General features: G+C 45.8%; 1 protein-coding gene across 6 annotated transcripts in view; it reads left to right on the top strand.

Moving 5' to 3' along the window:
* frmd4a (FERM domain containing 4A) overlaps positions 1 to 13,053 on the top strand; it is a 160,459-nt gene that overhangs the window by 66,605 nt on the left and 80,801 nt on the right. For 2 of the 6 annotated variants that reach the window (XM_061823976.1, XM_061823975.1), the window contains exon 1: positions 649 to 982. The exons of 3 other annotated variants lie outside the window; for them this stretch is intronic. In XM_061823976.1, coding sequence (XP_061679960.1) covers positions 890 to 982 — 93 coding nt within the window. In that variant the 5' untranslated portion in view covers positions 649 to 889. Of the gene's footprint in view, positions 1 to 647; positions 983 to 13,053 lie in introns of those variants that run through there. One more of the 6 variants, XM_061823977.1, reaches the window with a different exon arrangement.

Genomic DNA, 13,053 nt, shown 5'->3' with positions numbered 1-13,053 from the left:
TTAATTGCTCCAGAACATTTTTTTTTGTTTGTTTACCAGGAAATAATGTCACGTGTAATTGTAAATAATAACATTTAATAGTATTGTTAAGTAAAATAGAAAAAAACAATATATTTCATTAAATATTTAGTTATCTAATAATGGTTTGGGTTTTGAATTAATTTATTCAGCCATTAAAAATAATATCATTAAAAAATGTGCTGGCCATTTTTTCTTTAATTTGGCTCATGTTAATATTACCTGTTAATTCAGCATGGGTTTTTTTTCACCTCATCTCGGATAATTACAATGTATACATTCATTTGTTGTTCATTATGTATAGATTTAGAATGTAAATATTTGGTTAGTTGTTTATTGTAATTCATAAATTTATGAGCTGAATGAACAAATCCAACACGCATTTTTATTTTTATTTAAAAACCCGACGTGCCCCCACCAGCACAAAAGTTCTCCCATCCATGGCGTTCCGTTCGCGAGACTCGAGCGTGCACGCTAAAAACAGCCACGACGTCACATTAATCCCGTGACCTGGATAAGCCCCCGACTGGAGGAAATGAAGAAGGGGGAAAGGGGGGGGGGTGAGGGGAGGGCTCCGTCGGTACTGTCAGACCGCGAGGAGGAGAGACAAAAGCGTCTCCCGGTCCCTCCCACTCTCACTCACTCATTCAGCACAGAGTGCGGAGCACGGCGGAATGGACGGCGTGCTCGCAACAAAGAGAGGAATTTAGGATCGCTCTTTCGAGACGACTCCGCAGAGCTCGCCCACCCCTTTCTTAACGGCTCGCGTGGATACCCGGCTTCCAGGCTGGACGGGACGGCGAGGACACCCACGCCAACCTCGCACGGCGGCACACATGCTCACACGCCCACGGACACCCTGGAGCGTACCATGCTGGTCCAGGGAGCGGTGACGCCCGGGAGGACCCGACGGCTGATGCTCAAGCTGCCCGTCGGGACTCTCCGGAGGAACAGCGGCGAACGGGTGAGAGAGACCCCAGGGTTTCCCTTTTCGCGCTCAATTTTGGACCTGATGTCTCGCGTGTGCGTAAATGGGATCTCAAGCGGTTCGGGGCTAATCCATCACACTGCATTAGTTTGGAGCTGGAGGCAAGTTGAGAGCAAAGCTTTTAATCTCCGCGGTGGACAATTACTGGTGTGTCAGTCAATCCCGGGCAGTCTGAAATGTATTCCTCCGTCGCTCTGATGGTTCAAGGTTGTCGGAGGGACCGTGGGAGTGTTCGTCTCGACGCATTCGAAGTGACAGTGAGGGACTCGGAGCCCTTTTCATCAGCACGGCTTGGTATCAAGTACAATAGCGTACTACCGGAGCTCAGTTTGTAACACAAATAGCGTCCGTGGGCGTGGATGCCACAAAATGGTTTTCCGGCAAGGATTTATACGTGGAATGTGCGTGCCACACCGTTAATCTTAATGTGTTTGTAAATACACGCTGCAACCTGCCAGCTACATGAATCATCTGCCCGTTTGTGATCTTTAGCAAAGTTGTCTACCGCACCAACAGTCACTCATGGTGCAGTTGCAGAGGTGTCGAACTCAGTTTCGGCGTACTGTAGGTCGCCTTCAAGGTTGGGAAACACTTTTTTGGACCTTTGCCATGATACAAGGAGTTGCGGGTGGATAAAAATTGTACACAAACTCTTTGACCAAGGCAGCCAAACTCCGAGAAAACAAAGGAAATGGCTTGATTTGGTGTTACATGAGGTCGGCTGCTTCCAAGGGAGACGAAACGCCGGCTCGAGCTGACAGTTCAACAAGTCGATTTCATAATAAATGAGTCGAGATCAATCAATCAGTGACATCATCAGTTGTGAACTCCCTCCCTACGCTGCTGGTTTGCCCCTTGCTGAGCGACCGGCGACAGAGGTCGCAGTGTTTTTAATCCCAAAGCGTGATTGGCCGTTGATCGACTCGACGATAAAACTTATTGCGCAGTGTCGAGAAGTCGGTTCAACCCTTCGCGTCAACCGTAAACAACAAATTGTCGTTCCTCGTGTTCAGCTCAAGTCAGCAGCAGTTAATCCGTTTCTTCCACCCGAGAGTACCCTGGCACTTATTGTTTAGCAATATTCCAAAAAAAAAAAGAGTCTGAGGCTTGCATGTGCTTGAGTTGCATCTTGTTTTGTCGTGAACGACTCGGGTAAACACCGTGATGTCCGCTGAGGATTCCCTCTGTACTTCTTCTCTTTGAATGCACACAGGAGGCAGTGGAGCCCACACGATGCCCCGTAAATGCACAGTCTGATTGGGGGGGGAGTCTATATCTGCCCCACAAACGGTTAGAGACCAATCCAGTGTGTTCAACTCTTTGTATGTACATTTGTGAAACTTTTTAAGTACTCAAGTTGTTATCATGTAAACACCGAGTGGAAGCCAAATGATCGGAAAGAAAGCAGATGTATAATCAGGGAGTGACGTAATTGCATCTGGCCGAATAGTGAGTTAAACACGCTTGAGATGAGCAAGGAATATTTTTCTGGCAGCGTAGCTGAGTGGATGCGGGGGTGGGGGAGGATGGGGGGGGTCTCCATCGTGATTGCAATCTCACTTTTCTTGATTCAACCCGCTGGGTTCCGGCGTGCTCAGCGGGAGTTACTCGTGTTGTGTACGTCGTCTCGCTCCGGGAAAATACCCGAATGTAATCAAGCAGTGGTGGCAAAATTGCAGTGGAATTTTTTTCACAGGAGACATCTGGGGAAGATCATGTCAGAATGAAAATGTAGTACAAAATAGAATTGAATGCAAAAAGCTGCCGTAATGAATCAAAAATGGACATTTTTGACCGTTACATCCTGCTCACTTTTACAGAATTTGTTCTGTCAATTTTGACTAACCTCATATCAATTGCCCTTTTCAAATTATGATTCGGAGAACATTTCAAAACATCTTCATAACCTAGTGGTCAACATCTTTGCACAACGCATTTGCCAAATCTTTGAGAATTGCGCCCATCTTGAACAGGGTTGTCATCCAATCTGTTCAGATTCGATCATTCTATAAATGTTTCATCAACTAATAAAGCCCCCCCCAAGCCTTCCCCCGCCCCCTCAAAAGAAAAATACATTTTCTTTCAACTACCAACATGTATTTTATGATGATTTATGAGGGCTGAACCTCTATCCTTAAATTGTATGAGTGTATGGTATAAACGCTGTGCAGAATTTCAGAAGGCAATCATTCATAATCAGCATTAGCACATTAGCAATGACTATTTTATCATATAAAAAAAATGATGAATACCATTCAGATCACTCCTCTATCATATTATGTGTACATTACAGATATAGTACGTTAGAAATCACTTACTGTCATTTTTGGCAATGTTTGTCACTGACCCAACAAATGTCCGTGCAGTACACACGCACTGCAGCTAAATAGTTGTGGGTGGCGCAAATATCCCCTTATTAATAGTTTGGGTTTTTTTTTAATTGCATTGAGAGACAAATTTTTTGCGTCGACCAATTTTTGTACCCAAGTGAGGCTTTTTTTTTTTTTTTTTCCACAGCGCTGATCTAGAAGCTAAGAAGCAATTAAAGGACACAAGGGACGCAGTTTTTAAAGCGCCTCCAGCAGTGAGCAGCACGCATGAGCTCAGTGCATGTGCGTTACTTTCTTCAAAACTCCATTAGCTCCCATGGAGATTTCCTTATTTTTAAGGCCTCCGCTACATTTTTTTCCCCTTTAATTTTAATTAAATTGTCTCTTCCCTGTCACCTACTTCGTGCAGATGAATCATTTTCTCTTTAAATGATGGATGGAGGTGCGATGATCGGAATCTACGGGGAGAACACAAAAGGAAGTGCTTTCCGAAGCATAAAAAAAAAAGATTGCGAGTTCTCTTCTTGCATAATTAAAAACTTGACTGCATAGCACACGAAGAGAGCAGACATTTAAGGGAAAATATTTTGCCGTAAATATCCCGAGGTTAAAAATGAGACTCCACTTTTCATCGGTAATTGTTTCTTTGCTCGTCTGTCAATTCTAGCGACAAATAGCAACAGGAAGAACAATTCAATGCTTTTTCAGACGCGACAATTAACTTGTGCGGCCACCTGTTGCAAGAATAATAGCGTTACGTTAAACCTAACAGAGCCCAGATGTCACACGAAGTACATTTTTAACTGAAATGAGATGAGATTATTATCATTTCAGTATGCAGTGATGTTATTATTATTTTTTTTTTTATTATTGGTGGTGCGCCGTCAGATTTTTCTCACGCAAAATTCAAGTCTTAACTCAATCAAGGTTGGAAAACACCGTTTTAGAAATGTGTAATCTGAGGACAGAACTGTGGCCATTGTCTGAAAATGGCTCTGGATTTTCACCCAGCCTATCTGATCAAGTCATGGCTGGAAAAACGCGTCTGGGGGGCAGTTGTTATGTTAGTATAGCTTGCACCAAAATAACATAAATATCTACAAGGTTGTTTAATTTTTCATAGAGAGGCTGGACGGGTACTACAGAGACGCCATTATTTGCATAAATTATTTTTAAAAGTCCAATTTTCATATTATGGCCCCAGTACGAAAAATATCAGTAAGGTTTTTTTTTTTGTGTGTGTGTGTGTGAGGATGTTTACCTCCGCGAGTCGTCTGAATTGGGATTATCGCCCGCCTTTGTTAGCCGGCTATCGCTTTAAGCCGCTCAAGCTTTTACTGTGAAATTCGGGATACAAAAATAACAAACAACTGGATGAGTCGGCGCAGGAAGGTGGCGGACGTCACCGAAAAATTTCAGCTTTCGTCTCTGCATTTCGGGGCGCTGACCCGATAGAGCAGTTCTTGGGCTGTGCCGTCCCAAGTTTCAAACGCCATGGTCCGCTGAGCATCCAATCCCAATGCAATTAGGGCAGGTTAAAGCAAACAAAACGAGGATTTTAGCGGTTTTATGAGGTTTCTGTCTTCCCAAATTCATCCCGATGATGGATTTTTTTTTCGCTCGTCTTTTCCAGCAACACGTCAATTCCATCACTTCATACTCAATCTCACGCTCGATGTCCTCTTCCAAATTTTCCATGTCGACACAAACAAGGCGGCTGCTGTTTGGAATCTTGGTAAATCATCGTTTTGGGATTTTATGGGGTTAAAATGCTGCCTGAAGAAAGCTCATCGAACTGCTGAAGAAAATGTGCTCACTCACGTGTTCAGCAGACATATTCAGGCACGAAACAATACCAGACAATAGGCAGACTGTAATTTACCACCTCCAGTCAGAGTGGGGGGAGGTTAGCGAGACAGGAATACTAATCGATCCTCGTTACCTTTAAACATCCTGTCCGCCCCAATCGCGGAGAAGGTCATCCGTGTGGATCAGGTGCACCCTCAGCCCGATCCTAATTAAGATGATCCGATTGTGCGCACATTACAGTCAGGGTTCATTTCGAGACATAACGTCCGCGTGCCGGATCTCTAATTCCACCGACCCTCAATTTGTCCTAATGCGACGGCCGATGCATCGATTTTCTACACTGCTTATGCTCATTAGGGCCGCATGGAAGGTGAAGCCTGCCCCAGGTGAATTTGGACGAAAAGTGAGACGCACCCAGAAATGGTCGGCAGCCAATCGTTGGGCGTAGCCCGGCAGACAACCTTTCACGTCTACAACCAATTAAGAATCTTCCAAGAATCTAATATGCACGTTTTAGGAATGTGGGTTGAAGCCTTAACAGTGGGGGAATCAAACCCTGATCCCTTGACTGATGGCCCCGTCACATCATGACGTTCTGGTCAGCGTTCTGTAGAGTTTGAGGAAACGTTGGTAGTCGCCGGGATAGCTCCAGAAGAGCGTTGTTTGAACGCGAGTGAACGTCAATGATCGCCGGTCCGGAAAGATAAGTTTTGAACATGCACAAAAGTTCTCACCGAGACCAGCGTTCATCAACGTTTAATTTTAAACGCTGCAGAGCGTTCAAGGACGTTCGTGGGACGTTTTACTAACGTTCGCCGAGCGTCGCACGCGTTTGGCTATAGTTAGTCAGTCGTTACTGTAGCGTTACTTGGCTGTTACTTAATCGTTTGCTGTGCAGTGAACGACTCGCTAGTGCACACAGCGTGGAACTATAGTCAAACGAACGTCCTTTTGGGGTCCATTGAGCGTCATTCGAGCGTTTCCCGAACGTCCATGCATATGCGTATATAAACCGATGCTTTGCATTCTCACTTGCAGCGCTCGTCGCTGAAGTCCGCACCCCACCTTTTTTTCGTCCAGGCGGCATGACGCTGACTGTTCAAACTCACGAGAACAACTGAAGTATGAAATTTCCACCGTTTTCGTTCCCGTTCCACTGTAAAAATGACACGCCATGAAAACCGCTATTCTGTCGTTATTCACCCGTTTAGTCACACGCTCAACACGCTCGTCTAACGTTGACAAATCGCTCGTCGCGCGCCAGTGACACGTTAGCCCACGCTAATGGTTTCTAGGGGTATCTTATTTGGTCGCCGTTACACGCTTCTCGTGCGTTAGACACACGTTAATCACACGCCAGATGTGTCATCCGCGTTTGAGAACGCTGAAAAATAGAAAGATTGAAATGTTCAGAGGACATTGACCAGAAAGTCATGGTGTGACGGGGCCATAAGTGGCAGATATACACTTGCATGTAAGTGCCTTGCGTTATTTCCATTAGGAAGTTTGTACAGCAGTCTTTCGATGATCGTGGGACTTTGCCAGCCTTACGTTTCACACCGTTGTATTGAGCGCACAAGTAACCGCACCACACTCAAAAGTACTGCGATGCACTGAATCCGCAATAAGTGAACTGCGATGCAGCGGCAGATTACAGCAAAAAGACTTCGGTAAGCAGGATTTTCAAAATCGCCGACGTGGCAAAAAGTAAACCGCGACTACGGCGAGGGAGAACCGCCGCTTTGCGTCGCGCGCTTTGCCGCAAAGAGTCCCTTTAAGTGGTAGCCAACTGTATTGATTCCTTGTGATCTTGTGATCTCACCAGGCCTTCAGGACTTTGGGCAGGAACGGCGTGGCCAGCCAGTCCAATTATAGAGACAAAGAATGGCGAGGGGGGTGGGAAAGGGAGAGGAAGAAGAAAGAGTTGTGAGAAACTGGAGCTGGAGGCTGGGCGGCCCCCGCAGGCCCCCTCTCACATCTCCCTCCCTTGCCCGTCTTGAAAGGGAACCCCCCCACCCCACCCTCTCTACTCCCCAAGGCTGAATGTTTTCGAGTCGGGAGAAGACGTGAAGGGAGGGAATGAAGAGACTCCCATCCTTTCATCACCCTCTACTGTGACCCCCCCCCCCCTTATCTTTTATTCCACCGTTCAAAAATCAGACCTATAGCCACGCGGCACAGCTGCGCTCAAAGTCGAGGAGATGTTCGCCTTTTGGCTGCCGGGGGCAGGTGACGCCAGTTCAGTTTTAATAACGTTTTTCTGGCTCCCGTCTCAGCGAGGACAGCACGCTTGCCCGGTCGCGGTGGGGAGAGTCGACTCCGCCGTCCTTGGCAAAGCGAACCTCGGTGGGAGGCGGAGGGAGGGAGGGGATTGTGGGCGTGGGTTCCCTTTCTGCCACCTTCACGCGGAGCTTGGGGAGATGACTTCATTATCTGCGCTTCTTCTTCTTCTTTGTGTGCGTGCTCGCTTGCCGTCAGGGGACGGGGTGGGCTGAGGGTTCTCCCCCCCAAACCCTCCCCCAAAAAATGGGGTAACAGGGAGAACCAAAATACAAACAAAAATTGACATTTTAGCAAATATCTGCACTCTTTGTTTGACCGATAGGAGGAGAAAGAAAAAAATGTGATTTAGTTGCCGTAATTTCCGGCCTCCAGAGCGCACCCGATTATAAGCCTCACCCCAGTACATTTGTAAAGGAAATACCATTTGGTACACACATAAGCCTCACCTGCGTAAAAGCCGCACCTGCCCACTTTGAAACGCGAGATATTTACAAAGAAAGACGGCACACAGAAAGAGTTTTAATACCTTAGCTTAGCTTAACATAGCAACAACACGAAAGCATGAAGAGGTTAAAAAAAATGAAAAAAATAAACAGCCACCGCAGCTACACGGTAGCAACACGGTAGCACAGGTTAAAAAAAAAACATACCTAAATCAGTGAGACGCGCCAGTAACACAGCAGCAACACGCTAACGCGGAGCTAACGGTAGTGAGGCGCTAACATGGCAGAGACGCGCCAGTAACACAGCAGCAACACGCTAACGCGGAGCTAACGGTAGTGAGGCGCTAACATGGCAGGTTAAAAAAAAACGTACTGGTAAAAATCACTGAGACACGACTGTAACACAGCAGCAACACGCTAGCACAGCGCTAACGCAGCACTAATAGAGGCGGGTAAAACAAAAACATACCGGTAAAAGTCACTTCCTGGGCACATATATTCCACCGGTCTCACTCTTTCCTTTTCCCCTCGAGTGCCTCCTTGCGGTTGTTACAAAAAATGCACAAATTAGTTGAAAGCGAGTGGGGGAAAAAAGTCGTGGGTTATAGCCCGGAAATTACGGTAATGGATTTAATTTCGTTATGATTTAGCGTGTGTCTCTCTGTTGCACATCCCTCTCTTTTGTCCGCACACAAGACACAAAAAAAAAAGTTCGTGTATGTACTCGTCTTTCTGGCTTTGTGCGGCACCACCATTCACATCCCAACTTTATTTATCATTATCGTCAATTATTTCATTTATTGTGTCAACATTCTGGAGGGAGAAAGAAAGAGCTTTGCGTGTTTGCTTGTGTGGTCTCGTTTTCCCATCTTAGTGTAGCACTGTAATATCGTTGCCATTTTTTTTTTTTATTTTGGTGTGTCCACTGACAAAAGAAAGTATTTAGCTTTTTATTGTGACGGACGGATGGACGGACAGATTCACTCACTCACTCACTCACTCACTCAACGTGTACGCGTGTTTTGCGTGTAATCTCGTCTTCCGTCCGTAATCTTCGCGTGGCACCGTCATACACATCCGACCATTGATTCTGCTGACTGCAAATAAATGACTTTTCTGCATCTAATCTTACAACATCTTATATTTCATACAGCTCATCCGTCTAGCGTGTGTGTTTGTGTGTGTGTGTGTGTGTGTGTGTGTGTGTGCGTGCGCGTGTGCACGCGCCCTCGGGCTGCAGAATCCTCGACGTGATGACGTCAAGCAAAATGAAAAGGAAGGCACTGACTCGATCTTGTGAGTGCGTTTGCGTGCGCAGGTGCGCGTATGATCGTGCAGTCATCCCGCCTTTTATTTTGTGAGTATTTAGTTTGTATGTAAATTCTCCAGAATTTCTGTTTATGTATTTTCTTGCCTCCTTTTGTCTGTGTGACACAATCCTCAACTTTTTATGTGTGGATATTCAAAGATACAGACACTACTAAATTCTGTTGACGTGCGTGTCCGCGTGTGCGTGTGTTTGTGTGCGCTGGCCTCCCTCATTTTCCCGTGTATGAACCCTCATTAATATTTATCTGCCAGGCGAAGTAGATGGAGAGAACGATGATGATGATGGCCATGTGGCTTTCTGAGCATTCTCGCAGTTCTCTGCATGACGGGCTGTCAGCCGGGTCAAATTGTATTCCAAATAGTCTCCATAACGGAGGTGTTCTCTACATACTTCATAAATTCGTGCCCACATACACACACACACACACACACACACCACACACACACACACACGTACACACGTCGGCTCCTGTCTTCATCAAGTTATCGTATTGATTTTCACGCTCTCACCTCGAACGCAATGAAGTTAAATGAGAGCGACCGGAATTGAATTTCAGTCACACTCGATACACGCGTGTCGCTTTTGGTCCCGTCTTGGCCGGCATCGGCATATCCATTGCTGATTTTGCGTTGCGACTCATCTTCTTTCAGATGGTAAAGCGTTGGCCTCACAGTTCTGAGGTCCCGGGTTCGATCCCGTGCCCGCGTGGGTTTTCTCCGGGTGGGCACATCCCAAAAACCTGCAACATTAATTGGACATTCTAAATTGCCCGTAGGTGTTGGTTCTGAGTGCCGCTGTTTGTCTCGATGCGCCCTGCGGTTGGCTGGCAACCAGTTCAGGGTGTACCCTGCCTCTTGCCCGTTGACAGCTCGCGACCCTCGTGAGGATAAGCGGCAAAGAAAATGGATGCATGGATAATCCAAATTCTGTATTTACGACCTAAGCTCATAATTTGTACACTGATGGGCGAAACAGCTAAATGCTATTCTACTCTTTGGCAAATGGTGCAATGAACCTGTTTGCTATTTATTAACTTTATAACATCTTTGATAAAATAAGTGCCCAGATTTCACTCTCAGGAAATTGTGATGAAATTGAATCCGCATCGTCATTATTTCAGTTACTTTGACTCCCGATTGCCCCAACTCATGAGTTATTAAAGGAGCGAGCAGTGGCTTGCTTGGTTTTTATTAGTATTTTTTTTTTGTTGCTTACTTTTCAGTCGTTTATTAAAAGGAGAAGCCGTCAAAACACACAAATGCAGAATGAGCACACTTGCGAGGAGCTTCTGTGGGCCTCAACTCACACTCAGATGCTCACACACAGGCTAACCAGCCAACGCAACTCCAGTTCCACATTCACATGCATACTGCGGTATGTAGAATAATTACACTCAGTATATTTAATGTCTTTACATCCTCTTTCACACAATGCAGCGTTATTTTTCGTTATTAAAAACTCAAAACGTGTTTTTGGGGAGGGCTGGATTGGATGAATAGCATTTTTATTTTAACCTTTATTTATCCAAGTAAGACAATTTGATAAAAGACAGCAATATTGACTTGGTTGCAGACAGTAGATTAAAAAAAAATCCAATAAAAGCAAATTCATATACAAGAAACTATCCATCCCTTTTCTTAGCCGCTTATCCTCACAAGGGTCGCGGGAGTGCTGGAGCCTATCCCAGCTGTCGCCGGGCAGGAGGCGGGGTACATCCTGAACCGGTTCCCAGCCAATCCCACGGAGACGGACAAGCCGCGCTCACAATCACACCTACGGGCAATTTAGAGTGTCCGATTAATGTTGCATGTTTTTGGGGATGTGTGAGGAAACCGGAGTGCCCGGAGAAAAGCCACGCAGGCACGGGGAGAACATGCAAACACCACACAGGAGCGTCCGGGATTGAACCCCGGGACCTCAGAACTGTGAGGCCAACGCTTTTCCAGCTGATCCACCGTGCCGACAACAAACGATACAGTGTAATATAGTTACATAATTACATAATACATTGCTCTCTTTTTCCTAGTTTTAGTCACCTCTCAGTTTCCAAAGTCAACGGTACTTGTGGTTGATCATCTTTTTGTTTACTTTTCTTACCCCAAATGGCTCGAACACTGCAACAAATAATTATAGTCACCTCATTCGTGACAATATCATAATTTAAAAATTGAGTGATGCAATACATGATGGCTGCACCTGTTTTTAGCCTCGGCCACAGAACAAATTCAGACAAGACACTCAAGTCAAGGTTCCTCTGTATCTACTACTCGGTGTGGTATTTTTGCACGTGCTGTGCCGTGACATTTTTAGAATGTCAAATATGTGTCGTGGCTCAGCGAAGTTTGGGGAACGCTGCAATCGGCCCGCAGTGTTTGTGCAACTTTTCGCGCACGCTCTCGTTTAGCGAAGGGCCGGGGAGCTTCACACGACGCCCGCGTTTGTGCATTCGCGGAGCTCGTGACCCATTTCCTCTCCAGCGCGTTTCTTACTTATATGCCTGAGCGAAGATGAGGGTGAGGGAGAAGCGCTGCGCGAGAAGCGGAGCAGAGCGGAGCTGCGCGGAGGCGACGACTGCGGGCAAAAACTTTGGTGGAGGCGAGCGCTCAGATGAAGGAGAGGAAGACTCTGTCGATGACATCATTAGGCACGCGGATACAGTGCGAACGAGGAATTGGTAAAAGAAGAAGAAAAAGTACACGGTGAAGATTGAGTGTCGGACTGGTTGCTAATTTGTCTTTGGATGTGGCAGCCCTGTGCTTAGTTCGTTAAATGCCCAGATACCAATTTTTCTGAGCCAAGGAAATTTCACATTCGATTATGCGCAGTGATGCCTTGAAATATGAGTTTGAACGTTCTGTGAAGCCTGCTCGTAACTCAAAGCAATTGTATCTTTTCCCAATTGAAATGAATGGAAATGCCCTTGACCCGTTTCACCCTCATCCATTTTCTTAGCCGCTTATCCTCACGAAGGTCGCGGGGAGTTCTGGAGCCTATCCCAGGTGTCAACGGGCAGGCGGCGGGGTACACCCTGAACTTGGTCGCCAGCCACTCGCAAAGGTCACATAGAGACGAGCAGCCGCACTCACAATCACACCTACGGGCAATTTAGAGTGTCCAACGAATGCATGTTTTGGGTATGTGGGAAGAAACCGGAGTGAACGGAGAAAACCCACGTAGGCACGGGGACAACATGCAAACTCCACACAGGGAGGGCTGGGATTGAACCCGGGTCCTCAGAACTGTGAGGCCAACGCTTTCCAGCTGATCCACCGTGTCGCCATAAGGGAAATAGCACTCTGTAAGAATGCACTTTATAAAAATATGTAAAAATGTAGAACGTCTGAGTGTCATAGCATCATTATTAATTTATTGCGGCTCCTTTTCGTGTGTGTTCAATTTGGCCACTGGAAGCGGTAAAATACAGCCATGCAGAAACTAGCAAAGAAGACATTCACAAGTCCTGGACGTGACTTAGTAGTCTTGTCTCTTCAGTTTCTTGTTTATTTTTAATCCCTGGTACAACTCCAGGTACATTTGTTTGGACAAATATAATGCTAATGACAAAAATAACTGAACAGAGTTTCAGGTGAGTTGATATCTACCCGTTTTCCATGGTTTTCTTGATAGTAACCAAAATAGCTGGGAAAAGGATTGCACTTAAGCGTGTCATGTTCACTTTTTTCAGGTAATCTACCTTTAATAGGATCAGGCATTAAAATTTCCAACAAGTGTGGTCTAAAAATATTGTTCCCATGACGGTATATGCCTGTGAGTATGGTTATTTTGTCTGGTCTGTGTACATGTTCTGCTGCACCATTTCTGTTCCAATATCATTATAACACCAGCACATAG

This window comes from Syngnathoides biaculeatus, chromosome 6 (assembly GCF_019802595.1).
Source record: "Syngnathoides biaculeatus isolate LvHL_M chromosome 6, ASM1980259v1, whole genome shotgun sequence".
In the NCBI taxonomy this organism is placed as follows: Eukaryota; Metazoa; Chordata; class Actinopteri; order Syngnathiformes; family Syngnathidae; genus Syngnathoides; species Syngnathoides biaculeatus.
The sequence above is the reverse complement of the archived record's forward strand: the minus strand, read 5'-3'. Positions and strand labels throughout refer to the sequence as shown.